Source organism: Salvia splendens, chromosome 2, assembly GCF_004379255.2.
Source record: "Salvia splendens isolate huo1 chromosome 2, SspV2, whole genome shotgun sequence".
Taxonomy (NCBI): domain Eukaryota; kingdom Viridiplantae; phylum Streptophyta; class Magnoliopsida; order Lamiales; family Lamiaceae; genus Salvia; species Salvia splendens.
Genome location: NC_056033.1, coordinates 41,903,322 through 41,921,548, shown reverse-complemented (window position 1 = coordinate 41,921,548; position 18,227 = coordinate 41,903,322). Strand labels below are relative to the sequence as shown.

The 18,227-nt window shown below is 37.2% G+C and overlaps 2 protein-coding genes and 1 pseudogene across 3 annotated transcripts; 1 reads left to right on the top strand and 2 right to left on the bottom strand.

Annotated features, from left to right (window-relative positions):
• Positions 1 to 8,240: 8,240 nt before the first annotated feature.
• Positions 8,241 to 10,341, top strand: LOC121767024 (auxin-induced protein AUX28-like). Of its 2 annotated transcripts, none has more exons than XM_042163241.1 (5): positions 8,241 to 8,546; positions 9,094 to 9,290; positions 9,390 to 9,507; positions 9,784 to 9,845; positions 10,052 to 10,341. In XM_042163241.1, exons 1-5 carry the CDS (start codon positions 8,332 to 8,334, stop codon positions 10,087 to 10,089), a joined length of 630 nt encoding a protein of 209 aa, XP_042019175.1. In that variant the 5' UTR covers positions 8,241 to 8,331; the 3' UTR covers positions 10,090 to 10,341. The 2 variants fall into 2 exon arrangements, with proteins under 2 accessions (XP_042019175.1, XP_042019173.1); XM_042163239.1 differs by having other exon boundaries at positions 8,244 to 8,546; positions 9,372 to 9,507.
• Positions 10,342 to 10,562: 221 nt separating this feature from the next.
• Positions 10,563 to 14,257, bottom strand: LOC121780156 (annotated as a pseudogene).
• Positions 14,202 to 17,761, bottom strand: LOC121767016 (F-box/LRR-repeat protein 17-like). The gene is made up of 11 exons (XM_042163235.1): positions 17,144 to 17,761; positions 16,721 to 16,822; positions 16,099 to 16,243; positions 15,821 to 16,005; positions 15,635 to 15,739; positions 15,464 to 15,561; positions 15,164 to 15,384; positions 15,014 to 15,080; positions 14,828 to 14,913; positions 14,612 to 14,710; positions 14,202 to 14,517 (listed from the first exon to the last, which is right to left on the bottom strand). Exons 1-11 carry the CDS (start codon positions 17,689 to 17,691, stop codon positions 14,440 to 14,442), a joined length of 1,734 nt encoding a protein of 577 aa, XP_042019169.1. The 5' UTR covers positions 17,692 to 17,761; the 3' UTR covers positions 14,202 to 14,439.
• Between the last annotated feature and the right edge of the window lie 466 nt (positions 17,762 to 18,227).

The window sequence follows — 18,227 nt, the reverse complement described above, 5'->3', positions numbered from 1 at the left end:
ATTCTCGTTCCGGAGGGATGCGACGGTAGAGGAATGCGCTGCGGGCGGCAGCACGAGAAGGGAATCACTGCACGAAGGGAAGAAGGCGAAACAACCCTCCACTTTGTGTTAAATTACTCCTAAGAAAAATAGTCCTCCTAAGTTATGAATATTGTGTAACATTATCTTAGATTAAAAAAAATATATTTGTAAAAAATAATAAAAATAAATTAATGATTTTATTTAATGCACAAATATTTGGTTTATAGTGTTAAGCCTTTATACTTATTAATTTGATTACAGTGTACATACTCCCCCGTCCGTAAAATATTGTCGATGTTTGACTCGACACGAATTTTAATAAATGTGAAGAAAAGTGAGTGCAAAAGTTAGTGGAACATATGTCCTACATTTATATATTAGTTTTATAATATAATGTGAGGGGTAATATGTTAGTGGAGAGTGGATCCATTTACCAAAAATAGAATAAAAGCAAAGTGGACAATATTTCACGGACGGACGGACCAAAATGGAAAATTTGTACAATATTTCAGGGACGGAGAGAATATAAATTATAATAGTCATAGAAAAATTTAAGCGTTTCATTTAATCGCTAAATAAATTAATATTATTTGAATCAAACCACGACAAATTATAGAATCGAAACTATAGGAAACATCATGATCAATCTAATTCCTTGTTTAGTCAGCATTTATATCTATCCATGTATTTTCAATTGTGCCCACGAATTTCAATTTAGCAATTAAATATGACGTGAATCGCTAGGAAATTCAAAATCTCCAATTCAAAAAAAATTAGTTGGCAGCTGGTGTTTTTAATAATATTTGGGACATACAGAGCAATTACGAAAATGAAATTAAGTATGTTGGTTGTCGATATTTGTAAATCAAATCAAAAGAGACAATTTTTAATTGCTATTTTTCGAACCACTAGAAAACTGGAAATGGTAAGCGTACATAATCACATCGTTTGATGAATAATCAAAGCTTTAACTGTAAGCCCGCATGGACAGTGCAATTAGTTTTGGAGGGATAAAATTGCAAGAATGCTTTAATTGTTTAATTATGTATATATTTCATTTAATTTAATCTGAATTAAGCAGGGTTAGGCCACCCGCAACGCGTCACGCGGGTGGCCCGTATTCCGTCACAAAGGGACGAGACGGCGGCGTGACGCGTTGCAGCACCCCGTCTCGTCCCCAGCCCGCTCCGCGTTCCGTCCCGCCGTGACGATTGACGAGACATCTCGCCGCGCGCCGAGGCGACGTGGCGCGCACCGGCGCCATGCGTGACACCCGCTCACCAGCCCGCGAGTGGGCATCGTCACGCTGACGCAATAAATCATTTTTTTTAAAAAAAATCGAATTAAATAAAAAAAATTTAATGAAAAACGGTAATATTACCGTTAGATTACCGTTTTTTCCTTATTTTTTTTACTCTATAAATACTCCTAATTCATCATCATTTCACACACAACTACACATCTATTCTTCCCAAATCATCTTCATTTCCTCTCCAATTTTCATCTAACCTCTCATCACAAATGTCCGACGACGGGAACTCTGGCCGTGGCGGCTCCGGCGGGTTCGACATCAACGCGTTCGGCGACTGGGGGCATGTACAATGTCCTCGGTGGTGGTTCCGGTTCGTCGACGCCGGGCACCCAGGGTTCGTCGACGCCGGGGGGTACCAACCACCCCATTTTGATGTGGTACCATCCCAGATTCAGGAGGATTATTCCGTTGAACCCACTCCGGAAGAAGGCCGAGGCGGTGGAAGCTCCAGGGCGTAGGCGGAGGCGGACGAGGATGAGGAGGATCTAGGTCGGCATTCGTACGGCCCCAAAGAAACGCTGGCGGTGTACAACGCCTGGATCATCGTCTCGTACGATCCCATCGTCGGGAATCAACAACCCAGGAAGTGCTTCTGGGAAAAGGTCACCGAGGCCTACCACGAGATTAAGGCGAAGGGCTCCCGCCGCCGTACATATAAGATGCTCCGCGCTCACTTTGACCGAGTCGACACAGAGGTCAAAAAATTATGCGCCATCTACAAGAATGAAGCGGCCCATTACCAAAGCAGAGCCACGGGAGCCGACATTCTGAGGTCGGCTTTGCGAGTCTACTTCGACGACACCGACAAACAATTCAAATATGTCGATGTTTGGGAGGTAGTCAAAGACGAGGAAAGGTGGGCCGGCGGTGTGAGGTCCAGCTCGGGCTCGACCTCGAAGCGCACGAAGCACACGACGAGTGGTCAATACTCGTCTAGTGAGGGCGGTTCGGGCAGCGCCGCAGGCGAGTTTTCCTCGCAGGATGTTGAGGGCACGGCAGACGATGCCGGGGGTCCTCCCGTGGGCGCCGTCGGCCGCAAGGGATAAATGCGGCGAAGGCGGCTAGAGGGAGGAGGGGCCGAGCAGAAACAAGCCAGGCGGGCTCGGGCTCGGGCTCGGGCTCGGGAGGACACTCGAACTCCCTTATGTCCATGTACATGACCGTCACAATGGCGGACACTTCCCGCATGACGCCTCCCCAATACCAAGCCTATCTTAACGGAATTGTGTTTATGGCAGCACAACTTGGCATTCCGCCTCCTCACAGCTTCAGTGCACCTCGCCGGCGGAGTAGTTTTTTTTATTTTCTATAAAATTGTATTTTAAATTATGTCATTTTTATTTTTTTAGGATTTTAATTATGTGTTTTTTTTATTTTTTTGAATTTTAAGTTGTATTTTTATTTTATGTTGTAATTTTATTTTATTTTTAATGAAATATATTTTTTTTAATTGAATTTGGTTGGAAATAAAAATAAAAAATGAAATTGAATGAATAGTAATTTAAGGGACGGAGGGTTACAGGTTCCGTCCCTTAGTAAAGAGATGGAGTAAAAAAGTACAGTGAGGTCCATAAATAATAATTTAAGGGACGGTTAAGGGACGGATAAGTGACAGCGTTGCGGATGATCTTATACAACGGTGAAAATAAGAAAATGATGAAATTAGAGGTGCCTTGAACAATACTAACTAGTAACTTCTAAGATTGCTAATCCTTGAAATGTCAGTTTTCGGTATATCTTCTGTTTTGTATGCTTGCTTTGGGAAGTGATTATTTCCTTCTTCTTTTGTATGCTTGATTTTGTTTGTTGTAACTTTAATTGGTTATAATTAAGGTGGTACTTCATGTGCTTCCCCTCCCTTTTTTTTAATTATTATTATTATTTTTGTTGTGTCCAGTTATTTAATTTGTTTCATATAAGTGCAATATAATATTGATATTTTTTAAAACAATCAACATCATTTAATTTACATCCACCTATAATTTTTTGGATGCCATTTTGTATACAATTTTATAAAAAAAATCATCATGCAATAAATGCAAGCATATTTAAATTTCATACAATTTTTTACTGATTCTAATAATTGCAAAACTAACCAGGCCAGAATTTAATAAAAAATCATGATTTTTGGGCTAGACATTGAAGATACTATGGACCAAACAAGCCACTTGAAAGCATGGGCAGGCATTGTTTGACACCTCTTGAATCCCAAAAGTACAACTTAGAAACTAGAAAGTACAACACAGCTTTGCAGCATTAAGTTTGGACAACTAATTATGTTTTCACATTTGGCTATTCTTCACCACCCAACCCCTCTAATATTTCTTCATACAAATACATAATTTTGGACCACAGACAAACAGGGCCTACTTCACTACCATTATTTAGATCTAGACTTTGAATATTTGTTTGGGATGCTTGTTTTTCTCCTACACCACTCATGCATATTCTTCAAATTTAATCCTCATCCTTATTGTGGACCTCCATCCATAGCTATTTTGATTCAATTATTTTTGCAATTCTTGGATCTCTAATTCTACAATTCATCTTGTGTCACATTTAAATGAAATGAAATGACATGAAATAAAATAAAATAATTTATGTTAGAGATTGTTGAATTTGGACAAGGTTAATGGTTTTGCTCATCTCCCCCACCCTGGGTGATGATTATAATTAATACACAAACACATACAAGATTTAGTTAATAGTAGTATTAAATATAAATTATATTAAATGAGTAACACTAATTCCTGACGGTTTATTTATCTAGTCACAAACAAAAGACACTTCTCATTCTCAAGTATAAATGCATCTAAGTTGTCTACTACATTAGGTTTAGTTAACTAGATAAAGAATGAATATTACAAATGTTGTTTAATTGGATAAATACGACTTGATACATAATCTCGAGACAATGCTACGTATAATTAGTCTCGGCCTTACTCATGCGAGTAGTTCGAGACCAATTCAATCTCGAACAATATTATGACAATTTAATCTTGGGCAATTGTATATGTCTATAATAGCAAATTATTACATATGCGGAGTAGTATTATTTTCATCATACCAGTTCTACGCTTATATGATCAGATTAGAGACAGATAAAGGTGAGGTCTGTTGGGATCGGCTGACCTCATCGTTGACCACGGGTGACACTGTAAAACTCTATTAATTAGCTCGACAATCCATGATAGTTCCACTATTGATAATTCCACCTTCGCTCCAATCCTACTCGTTAGATATCTTGATTGATTACCAATTTATCAATACACGAACTATGTAATAATAGTAACATATAATAAGGCTTAGGGTTGAATTCAAGGTGCGGTGATATGGGAATTGGATAATGAAATGAATAAGATGCAATGGATTTGGTATTTGGATGGTAGGAATCCTAGGTTGATGGAAAGCACAACACTAAATAATAAGAGATACTATACTATACACGTGTGAGTTTTAAATGCTGTGGGCCTTCCCACACGTGGGTATAGGTGTCGATTTGGACTTTGGGGTCAATTATGGCCCATTTTGTCTTCTCGAAAAAGGGCCCACTTACACAAACATGTGGTTTTTATGTCCAATTTCTTACTGTTTTGGGCCCTTACATTTTGTATTATTGGTTGGGAAGACGACACACAAATAGAGGATATAGTATATGGTTTGTGTTAAAATGACAACACCTCTTAAAGTGATATTGTGACACTACGTATCCAACAATATTATAAACGCTACACAGCAATAATATAAATGCTAGACAACAATTTAGAGTAGATTGCTATCTAGCGTATTGGATATTGCTGGCCGAGAAAAATTGTTGTATAGTGTATTGGATATTGAAGGCTGAGAAAATTTACCCTTGAGCATTTTTTATGATTGCCACATGGCAGCCGATTATTCGTCCACGTGTACAAATGATTGGCTAGGAATAGTGGTATGGTGTTACTTTGAGAGGTGTTGTCATTTTAACGCACCCCTATAGTATATTATTTGATTAAATAGTCTTTAATTATTTATGAGCTATCTTTCAGTGAACATCATCCTTATGTATTCTATGTGACATAAAAAATGTCCCATAAAAGAGTTCATACTTCATTATATTACAAGTTTTAACAATAAATAGTTAGTAATAGGTTTGTAATTGACGAAAGAGTGCCATATTTTGTTTATGGGACTAATTATAAAATAATTGTGCAATAAAAAATGAATTTTAAGTGACATTTCTTTGTTATGTGTATATAGTAGAGATACGAAATCGAATGCGGTTAGAGACGTGAAATCGAAACATGTCTTATCCTACTTAGATGTTTAGAAAAAAGTCTACCGAACACAAAAAATTTACCTATTTTTTGTATAGTTTGAGAAAAAAGCGAGCTAGGGACAAGGTTAAATGTGAACAACATCCAATAAAAAAAATTGTTTTTACCTAAGAATTTCTTACCATTTATATCAATTAGTTTGTCCAAGCAGTAGTTGGGCCCAATGTTGTGGGCTTTTGCTGCTGTTGGGCCAAGTCGCTACCATTATTTTTGGGCTTATTGGGTGTCATTTTGGGCCTTGGTGAGGAAATTTAAATTAAAACTTGATGCCAATTTTTCTAATTAAAAATTGACCCCTAAATCCAAATCTCAATTGTACATCAATTTACTTTATTGAATATTTAATATAAGGAAATATAAGAATTCAAGAAGACAAAGACTATGATGCGCGCAGCCTCAAGATGCGTGCATAATCATCCTCCTCTCCCCTCCTCCGCTACCTTCTCCCTCGCTTCTCATTGTGCAAACTCTAGATGAGACCATATTATTCATCAATTTAAACATACTTAAATAAAAGTGAGGTATTTATGTAATAAATCCAACTAACACAACTATCCAATAATACTTCATAAAAACTCTATGTCAAACTATATGGCATATGGAGTAATAAACTAACATATGACTGGGTGATAGAAAACATACTAAGAGGTTGATTGCATTAAAAAAATTGATAATAAAAAGAATTTAGGAAAAAAGAGAAAATAGAATATAGGGAAGGAGGCCCACATGGACTACTAGGGTTTGACTCAAAGGTTCACATGCCCACTTCTGAGGGCCCCACCTTTCTGAATCTAAGCACATGACTTGCTACTTGGTTCCCCCACCCACTTCCATTTCAATTTTTTTTTCTTTTATATGTTATTCAAATAATAATAAATACTTTTTATAAATAAAATTGATCAAACTCAAAAAAATTGTGAAGTATAATAATACCAATACAAACAATAGTTATAATACTACAAGATCAAAAGTATATTAAAATTAATAAAAACTAACAAACTCTTTAATCCTGGTAGCTGAGTGTACCCCCTCCATCCACTACTATTAATTCTGGTATTTGACTTTACGAGTTTATTCTAAAATTGGTCAAATAGGAGATTGAGAAAAATACATTCTTACTAGCGGACGTTGTAGAATTTAATGTGAAATTGATAAAGTTAGTCTCTATCTACTATGGTAAATTCCTCTATCTAATAGGATGTATCTCATTTTCATTAACAATATTTCAACCATATTTTCTCTCTATCCCTCTAACTTTATCGATTTTGCATAAAACGGTCATTCATTATTAAGACTATTTTTTAGGTCCGAAGGCAAAATAATTTTTTGATGCAATAAATTTTGCAATGTTTTTTTTTTTTGTACACTAGATATGTATCTTTATCCAATTTATTCTTCGTATCATGAACTCATCCTTGCTTTCATTGTATGTTTTTTTTTTGAGGAAATGAATTAAAGTACAAACCTAGTTTTTGAAGAAAGCAAATTAAAGTTGCAACATCAACCTCATACACACACTTTACATATGTGGCCATCACTTAATAAAGTAGTGTTGTCAACTCAAATTTTTCTACAAATACAAAAAAATAATTAGTCAATAACAAATGAGAAGAATATACTTTATGTCTATGTCACAATTGTAAGTGAATTATTTGAAGCACTCGAACTATCAAATGAGAATATATATCCTCAAACACTAACTGCTTAACGATTATCATAAATTACTACAAAATCGTAGTTCAAGAAAAAGTGAGGCTTTGGATGCATCATTGGAACACACACATACATTTTATAGATGTGTGAATAAAGGATTCCTATATTTTAACATGGGAAAATGAAATTAAAATCTCATTCCCCTGCCCATTGAATTTTGATTCAATTTTACTAAACTAAATAATGTTATCGTCGTTAAGTTTAAGTTTTAATTGATTAACGTAATTCCTAAAACATTATAGGATGATAAAATCCCCTCCCCTGAAATGATTTAGCTTTAATTGATTAATGCAATTCCTAAAACATTATAGGATGATAAAAATCCCCCTCCCCTAAATAATTTCAGTTTTACTTGGTTACAATGAAATTTTGTTGCTTGGATGCATATGCTTTGCATATTGTGAACTTAATTTTCATTGTTAACCAAGCAGTTTTAATCGATACTTGCTTGCTTATATTGAGTTCGCATTATAGATAATGAGTGCAGAAAATGAAAGTGCCCTATTTTTCGTGGACGGGGGGAGTAGACGAAAAACGGAAGTAAGCCCCAACTCCATACAGAATTTAATGGAGTTTTCCGACTTTCATGAGCCGACAGTGAGATCGGTCGAGATCCCAGCTATATATAGACATTTCCATTGACATGCATGTTAGCTTCAATTTAGTAAAAAATTAATTTTATAAACTTAAAAAAAATTAGAAAAAAGTTTAATATTTTAAGGAAAATAATCTAAAAATAATTATACAAATCACGAAACAGAGCAATAAAAAGGTGTCTACAGAATTTCCAGCAGGATTGGGATATCCAGCTCATCCATGCGCCACGTGTCGACCCTTTTTTTCCTTAAACAGACAATTTCCGACTATATTTATACGCCTTTCTCTGCAAATACACTCTTTTTTCTCTCACCTTTCCATTATCACATTATCAATTACTCATCAATCTACTTCCACTGGAATCGATCAACAATGGTGGATACCGTCACTATCACTACTCTTGACGTCGAGGAGACTGAGCTGCGCCTCGGATTGCCCGGCGCCGGCGACAAGAAGCGAGGTTTCGAGGAAACCGTCGATTTGAAGCTGAATCTCTCCTCCAAGGATGCGCCTTCCGATCAGACTCATTTTCAGCGGGAAAATGTGACCGACGATGCTAAGACGAGCTCTGCTAAGCCTCCTGCTAAGTACGCCCCTCTCTCTCTAGCATTTTTTGTGTGCGTGTGTTTTAGGATGCGTTAATTAAAAGGTAAATGCGTTTAGGTTAAGCTTTATACGTTATGATCGAAACTTGCTAGCAAGAGATTTCGATTGCAGATTTGCAGCGTGTGTGTGTGTTGATTCGAGTTTTTAGCGGAATTTTACCAAAAAATTGGATTAGTTGCAGTTGAGATGGTTATGCTAAGTATGGCTCTCTCTCTCTCTAGCAATTTTTTTTAGTGTTTTAGGATGCGTTAATTAGAAGTTAAATGCGTTTTTTAGGCTAAGCTTTTTGTACATTATGATAAAAACTTGCTAGCTAGAGATTCCGATTGCTGTGTGTGTGTGCGTGTGGTGTGTTGATTCAAGTTTTTAGCGGTATTTTAGAGAAATTTCGATTAATTGCAGTTGAGATTGGTTATGAAAAACTAGCAAGAGATTTCGATTGCAGTGTGTGTTGGTTCGAGTTTTCTAGCGGAATTTCACTAGAAATATTGATAAACTGCAGCTGAGATTGGTTGTAAATTGATGTAGGGCGCAGGTGGTGGGGTGGCCGCCGGTCCGGTCGTTCCGTAAAAACGTGATGGCGAGGAGCGCGGCGGAGGAGAGCGCCTTCGTGAAGGTGAGCATGGACGGCGCGCCCTACCTAAGGAAAGTTGATCTGAAGATGTACAAGACTTACCAAGAGCTGTCAGATGCATTGGGCAAAATGTTCAGTTCCTTCACTATTGGTAAAGGAAACTAATACTCCTACTATAAGTTTCCAAATATTGATTGTTCAAATGTTTTGTGGTGATTGGAAATGGAAAAAGGTAAATGTGACACTCAAGGAATGTTGGACTTCATGAACGAGAGCAAGCTGATGGACCTTCTGAATAGCTCTGACTATGTGCCTACTTATGAAGACAAGGACGGGGACTGGATGCTCGTTGGAGACGTGCCGTGGGAGTAAGTCTGCTTCCATAACCATAGATATCAAACTGTTCATATATGTATACTCATTAAGTTTTGGTTTTGTGTGAAATTAAGTACTAGGATGTTTTGGAGTAAGTTCGCTTCCATGACCACAGATATCAAACAACTCAAACATATATGCTCATTAAGTATTGGTTTTGTATGAAATTACTAGGATGTTTTGGTGTAAATTTTGCTTCCATAACCATAGATATCAAACTACTCATATATGTATACTCATTAAGCATTGGTTTTGTATGAAATTAATAGGATGTTTGTTGGATCTTGCAAGCGCCTGCGCATAATGAAGGGCACTGAGGCAAAGGGACTCGGTTAGTAGCATCATATCTGTATTACTCCGCTAGCTATTGCTACATGTGTTGAAACATCTACACATGGTCACATTCCCAGCAATTCTTAAAACTGTTCACACACACACACACACACACACAGAGGCACTGATGGTAGTAGGGCAAGATGTGTTTATGATTTGACGCATGAATTAGCAATGAATGGGGTGGTGGGGTTTCGATTTCAGCGCCTCGTGCGATGGAGAAATGCAAGAGAAGAATCTGAGAGTGTTCAAATTCAAAACCAGAAGCTGCTTCTTGGATCTTAGCTGGCTGGACCAAACAGAGAAGATGGATGGAGCAGGATGCTGGATTGTGTCTGTACTATTGTTATATGCTTGCCCTTTTTTTTAATCAAGTTAAAATCTTTCCACTTTTATTATATAGTATTATTATTGTTACTCTTGTGGTGAGACTGTTGTTCAGAATCTTTAGTTAATGTGCCTCAATAATACCATTTGACTTGTATATTAAACTATTTTCTGTGTGCTTCTTTTCTTTATTAACAGTCCCCTTGCATTTATGTAATATATTCATGTGAAGAAAAATTCTTTGCCAAAAAAGGTGCAAATTGGTCTCTTTGTGGGATTGGTACTATATTCTAATAAGGTAAGAAAATTAAGAAATGATAGTAAGGGAATAAATTTATATGGGGAGGGAGCAACGACATGTGCGTCTGTTACTCAAATTTGATCTCTATATAATATTGGTTCACATGGATTCACTAGGAGGAATAATAAAAAAAAATCCTTTAACAGGATATTTGTATAATACTACTAAAAAATAGTAATCTCTTTTAAAAAAATAGTACTATTGTAATAATATTACTATTCAAAGAAAAGGAACTGCAATGTACATTTCCAGAGTAAACCTAACTGCAAAAAAAAGCTTAACGAACTAGGCATGAAATCTTGAACAGTACTTACAGAAGCAATGCTCAGCCGTGCCGTTATTGAAGAATGGAGCCGAGCGCACGAATCCAGTCCTTTTATTGCGAAGTGATTCGCCTAGGAGAAGTCGACTGATTTGATCAACGGGTCTGCTCTCTTCTTTGAATTCATTATGAGCTCTGATCATTGTAGTCAATCTGCACAATTGAGATGGTGAAAACAAACCTTTACCTTAGTCAACACTTGAGACCATAGTTACTTGTGAAGTTGATTACTGCACAAATAAGGGATTCGACATTTTACCCGCCATTTAGCAACATCGCGAGGCTTTCCTGTTGATGTGTGTCTTTTCAAGACCCGTTGCATTGCCTTGTGAATGTCCACGTCAATGAACCTGCAAAGTAAAATATGATGTGCTTGTAATAAGGTTCGTTTGATTTACATCTGTCTTAAATTTTGAAGTACAGCTGAGGCAACTAAATGTATCGTGAGAGAAGTAAAGAAATTCCAACAAAGCACGGACTCACTGTTGGATCAGAACGTAAGGATGGTTCGACTGAAGAGCCAATACAAATTAATAAGTAAAACGTAACTATGTCCAATTCTCAGCTCAACAAAGCATGTAGGCCTCACTTTTAAATCAGAATGGAGGTATTAAGCAGACACAAACAAAATAATGTGGCAATAACAAGCATAACTAACACGAATGGCATTAATAAGGAGGAGAAACCTATGCCAAATATTTAGAGCTACTAAAACTTAATGTTGGAAAAGATTCGAACATGTTTGTATTACTCCCAGGGCTATACTCTATAGTTGAAAGTAAAATTTTAAAAAAATTAAATGGGGTGCATATTACCACTTCTCGTCCAAGAGGGATGCGATGTCCCTCCACGCGCCCTCATCCAAAAGCAAATAGTTACCTTCAACTATCACTACTTTGTGCCTGTAGAAAATGAAAATTTTAAATAAAAAGATAAAGCTGATCCCTGCAGTAGTAAACAAACTTTAAAAGATATAAAAAGTATGATATAAAATTAACGACAAAGATACTAAAATTAGAATACAAAGAATTTAACGACAAAGTGCACATATTTAAAAGGGTCTAATAAGAAAGACACTTATTATTACTTGGTTATCTCACAGAACAGAAGAGTAAAGTGCAAAAGTGTAAAAATGAATTCATGTAGCAGTTAGCGCACACATACTAATTCATGATAATCAAATTTCACCTCATTTTTCAGACTTGTGAGACATTTCAAGAGTCGGTCGGGAGCAAATGTCCAAGGAGCTGAATCACCATAAGAAAGATCAATATGTTTCATGCATTTAAGAACCAAAATCAAGTTATTAAGGAAAATGACTCACCTCCTCTTCTTGCATGAGCTTCCTCTGGATCCTATAAGCAAAGAACAAATTGTGAAGTAATAAGAGTAGGCACCAAATTGTAAAAGGGGACAATATTTCATGGACGAACACACTAAAGAGAATATATAAAGCTAGATTGGGAACTAGTTAGGATAGAGAAATGCTTTAATGGCATTTCTTATTGATGTAATCCCATATTACCTAGCTGCAACTAGTACTCTAATGCTCCTAGCACAACTGCGCATTAAGAATTCTGTTATTGTGATCTTTTCAGATTCATATGGATTTAATTTAGCACAAATAAGATATGGCAATTCCTAGAGATCTAGCAAGGCTTCTAGAGAATGTAAGATATTAGACACAAGTGTAGGTTAAATATTGCAAATCTGAATGTAAGATATTCTTTTAAAGTCATAAGCTCTTAGATCTTATTTCAAAACTAGGCCGTTGAAGAGATGAGAACAAGTAAGATATTGGAGATTCTAAGGTAATAAGGTGTTGGAATTACAAAGAGCTTTAACTGACATAAAGGCTAAAACTATATATCTAGAACACAACCTAAGTGACATAAATACTACTTTCAACATTTTTATGTAAAATAGGATTTTTATTTGGTAATTTTACTAAAACTCGAGGAAGGGGGATGCGATTCACCTAAATATGCGATGTTGGAACTCTTGTTTCTAACAGCTCATAAGATCTTCCGAAAAAACCATAATAAAACAAATTTGAAAGTTTATAATCCTTTCTAAAGCTTAAGAGTCCAGCCAAACAGTCTGATAGTTTCTCCCAGGGTTGTATATCACTGCCAACTTCTACGCAAAATAGCAGGATTCCTGAGCCAAATCATGCAACTGTATAAGAATGTACAAGAAATTCAGCAGTTGAGATGTTTAAGATTTATTATGTACTACCTTCACCGCATCCAGTTCACGACGATAAAGATGGAATCCGTCCATGGGAAGAACAATTGCGACTTCAGAAGACTCTACTCGCTCATTAAAGAAAGAAGACCTTTGCACCCATAACTCATTGAGTGCTCTTTCCGGCACCAGGAGGCCCACACAAACCAACAATATGCCTGCATTTCATGTTTTATGAATTTCACCAGAGTCTGAGTAGATGATTGGTATTGTAGGAACAATTACAGTGAGTTAGGTGATAATTAAACTAAATGGACGCATCCAATCCAAAGAGAACTATTTATTGGACAAATGGGGCAGAAACTTCAGAGAAATTTTCTATTTACTCTACCATTATACTGAGACCAGCAAAAAGCCATGCATTTTTTTTATGCTTCATTAAAAAGAAAAACTTTATAATTTTATCCTGCTTTTGTTCAAACCAATTTCCTTACAACTGCAGCTGAAAAGCTTTTCTAGCATGCTGCATTAGGTGATAATTAGAGAAGCAAAGAAGAGGAGAAAGGGGGTGGAGGGGGAATAACCAACTTGTGAAGAAAAACCTGAATGTTTAAGATCGAGAATTTGAGGGTCCAGAACTTACTTAAAATTGGGATTTGATTCAGCTGCTGCAACTGGAACAAGACGTTCTGCCAAGACATTGTATATTTCCTCTCATTTATGAGTGAATCTAATGATTTTGAAATTTCTGGATGAAATTTGGCTTCTGTTTTTGGTTAACTAAGGCTACAGCAGTTTCTTCAAATTCAAAATAGATCTAAATTAGCAGGGTAATTATGTCATTTACATCCTGCTTAACAATAATCCTAAAAACTTATTTTTTCTACAAAACAATATGATAAAAATTTTATCCATACATTATCCTACTTTTGCCCCGAAAATTTTATCCTATGTTAATACTATTGCTATATCCCGTCCACACTACAAAACAGGTCCTTATAGAATTCCTATGATTTGGATTAATTGATGAAGTTTCCCATCCTTCAGAAGAAAACCATCTTCAAAAATAAATGTGGAAGTGCATATATAAGCAAAATTTTCATTTACTCTAACTCGTTATAAATTTTGTATCCAATGTAACAAAATAATCATTGCTACAATATTCTGCAACCAAACTAAAACTACTATATTTCTTCACAACAAACCTCAAAAAACAATGTCTCCAGAATAATAAAGTTGGAAATTTTATAAATCAAACCTGAATCTCTACCATATCATAGGAAATTCAACTTCTATAACTACAAACCGGATAAATTTATTGAATGAGTACATGTTTTTAAGGCACTAACGCCTCTACTGAGTTTACAAACTACACGTACTAATATTAGTAAACAATAATAATAATTGAATAGTTTTCAGACTGACATAATATTCAACAAACAGATAGTAACATAATCATACAGACTCTCCATAAGCAATCACTGCACAGTGGCGTTTCGTGGGCCGTTTTCCCTTCTCACCATCATCACATGGCTGCACAGACACAACTCACTTTGGTTACAAAGAAAAAACCATGAAACGTTTCGATGAAAAAATGATGAAGAAAGAGAGAGTTCTAAGTGTTTACCTGAGGGCTGCAAAAATATGGAAGTCTAACTCTCTTCGAGCCATCTGGTAGGCGTTTCGACGAATACTGATTTTCTACTGGTGAATAGTCGCTGTCGACCTGCAAAGCACCGAACAAGAGTTAGTGAGGTTTCTGTGTTGCTTTTGATGTCTACACAAAGCTGGAAGAAACATCAATTGCAATTGTGAAGAAGCAGAGGTTGTAGGTTGTAACTACCTGAGTCTCAATGGTTTTGATAAGCATGTTTTCACAATCCATTGCATACACACTATTTAGATTAGTGCATTGAAGGAGCAGCCTCTCTGGTGTAAATGCAGTATCAGTATCAGTTTCGAGTTCAAAGGAAACGATTGGTTCGATATACAGAAAAGTAGCTTCCTCTAGTATATTCAAAGAAAATACCTGGATGCAAGTTTCTGCAAGAGTTGAGGTTCAGTTCATAGAGATTAGGGCAATTTAGATACAATGCCTGCATTGGGAATTCTCGTGATCAGATTGTGAAGCAGGAACAAATAAGTGAACTACAAACTTAGACGACAATGCTAAACTTACATCCAAACCAGAACAGCCCCATAAGCTTAGTTTCTTCAACCGGTTATGCTTGATTATTAACTTTTGGTATGTTAGGTGCATTTTGCTATTGGGTGTTTTCTGCAACTCGGTGTCATCATCCTCTTCATCAGTGGATTTTTCACAATCCGGATCACATATGGTCATTCCACAGTCCATAAGTTCCAGACAAGGGAGCTGAGCTGCAGCAAATTGAATGCCACCTACAGAAATGGAAGGCATAAAAATGAGTTCCAACAAGAAGATTGGTTAAGTCGCGTGGATCCAGGTTATGGTCATTACTCGAAGTGATATTGGGGCAAAGAGCAAGAAGTAACTTTGATAATGTTTCAGGGAAGACATTGCAGATCATCCCGAGACCACTGTCACTGATGCTAGACCTGTGATGAAGTATTTCGTGTAAGCATATTTCAGATATAAATTTGTTAGTATCATTTTGGAGCTAAAACATACCCACTAAGATCAATCAATTCCAACTTTGTGAAACTCGAAGCAATAGCTGCTACCGATGCATCAGTTATTCCCGATCCAAGAACAAGAGAAAGCATCCGCAGTCCCCTGAAACGGAAGCAGATATATGATTATAGGAAGGCTCAAACATAAAGTGTTGATGAAATGAAACAAAATTCCACCACAAACCTCAAATTGGCAGATGATAGAGCCAGAATGGCATTGTGTGAAAGCAAAGCAGAAGCAATGTGGATGTTCTGAAGCTTCGGGCAGCTTCTTCCAAGACCATCCATAACAGAGGTGAGATCAGTGGTGTCGGACTCTAGGTGCGAAAATTCCAAAGAAAGCTCTTTCAAACTGGGGCAGTTAAAAACCTGTCCACGACAATGCACAGGTAAGTCATTGTAAAGTAAAAAAACGATACTAGTTAACATGACAAAAGAACTGATCCTGGACACACAAATTACCATCTTTGAGAGTGAATGAAGATCAGAGAGACAGAGGCTAGACAGACTGGTTGAAGAGAAAACAAAACCACCCAGGTTTGAGCAGCCTTCCATCTTGAGACTGGTTAGACACTTCTTGTCAGATATGAAACGAGCCAAATCATCCCTGGTAATTAGTCCAACACAAGAACAATCAAATAAGATACTAATATTATCTGGAGAAACATTACGACATCTGTATCAAGAAGAAAATGTTTTCCTGTATAATACAATACTCGAATTATGATGGAACAATTTGTATTCTAGAGTATGGAATTCAGTAAAGAGTTCAAAAAAACTGAAATAATTCTTCAACAGGTGCATAGAATAGATCATATTCACTCCCAAAGGATAGAAAAACTTACAGCCTATAAATTATCTTGTTATCTTACATAAAAACGAGCATATATCTTCAGTCCTATTTGATGTAAGCAGAGAATTGATCGGCCAATTAATGTTTAACTTAAATAAGCCTTTACAAATACCAAATCAGTCACAGATCCCCCAATTCCATGACTAGAAAGCATCTATACACCCACATAATACACTACTAATTCACAATAAAAAAACATGTAGCTCAGCATCAAAGACTTAGAATCAATACCCAGAGATCCGGTTGATGCAGGAATCAGACGTCGAGATCTCCAAAGACTGCAAATTAGGGCACGAAAACGCAATGCAGGCCACCATCGTTGCATCAACATCACTGGAAAACCAAATGCAGAAACACATAATCAGATCAAAGCAAACCAAACCTTATTGCCAATCAGTGATCCCACCAATCACCAATGACATCAGAAATTTCAAGCCCTATCCCTAACTGATCAGCAAATTGGTCCTGCAATTACTTTCACCACTTTACATGAGATGCTAATTCAATTTTCCACTTAATCAGGTTTATTAATCACTGATCTCTGTTTTCATGTTTAATTGACTAAAATTTGAATGAGACAGATAGTATTAATCTATTAATCCCGATCCCATTCACAAAACAATAGATCCATCACAGCTTTCCCTAAACCCTTACCTTTCAATTGCAATTGATAGTTTCAACAGTCCAGGGCATTTCTGCAACACGGATCCAACAAATCCAATCTGCGCCTTCGCCGGGACCCTAATCCGGAGCTCCTCCGCCGCCCGCCAAAGCCTCCTTGTCGTCTCTCTCCACCCCCTACACACTCGCGCCGCCGACAGCATCCCCACGGGAGGCAATCTCCTCAAAACCTCCCACAAACAGCTCGCAGGAAGCCCGCCCGACCCGTCCAGATCCAGATCCGGATACTCATCAATCTCCTCCCGATCCTCCCCGTCCTCCTCCAAATCATCCACTAACTCCGCCGCAAATTTAACATCATCGGATGAGAGAGCTCTCATCCGCATCGGAGGCGTCTCCGGAGCCACGGAGGCGGGAGCTGGAGTGGAGGCATCATCGGATTCGGCGCCGAAGGGGCAGTTGTGGCCTTTTTTGGGGAGGCCGCAGCGGCCGCAGTTGTAGCTCCCCCGCTTCTTGCCGCGCTTGATGAGGAAGGCGGCGTCGGAGATCGGGGTGGCGGGGTGCCGTTGGTGCTCCTGCATTGATTGTGGTGGTGAAGAAAGCTATGGGGGGAAGGGGGGAAGAAATAGGGAGGGAGAGATGGCGCGGGAGAAGTTATGGATGGAAATGGCGCCTGTGTTTGAATTTTTTTGGGAGTGTGGGGAAGAGAGGAGCGCCTTCGCACGTGCCGATTTTTGACTTTCAAATTCCCATTTTTATTTTTATTTTTATTTCTTTTGTCTCTTTCTTTTTGGTAGACGGTTTTTCTTTGAGTAAAGGCTAAAATTGGTTCTGAACATATGGTCATTTTATATTTTTGGTCCTAAACATTATCTTTTGGATTTTTTGTCCTGAACATATGAAAATTTGATCATTTTGGTTCTGGACTACTAACTATTACGTTAAAAAATTCATACATTACTTCACTCCACATTCAAAATACATACCTTACTAGCAAGAAATTCAAACATTACTAAATCTATTGATGTCAAATAAAGCTTTTACATCATGATTCCACTCCACATTCATGCCAAAATACATACATTACTTCAACTAATCAGTTAGGATTTAAGAGTAA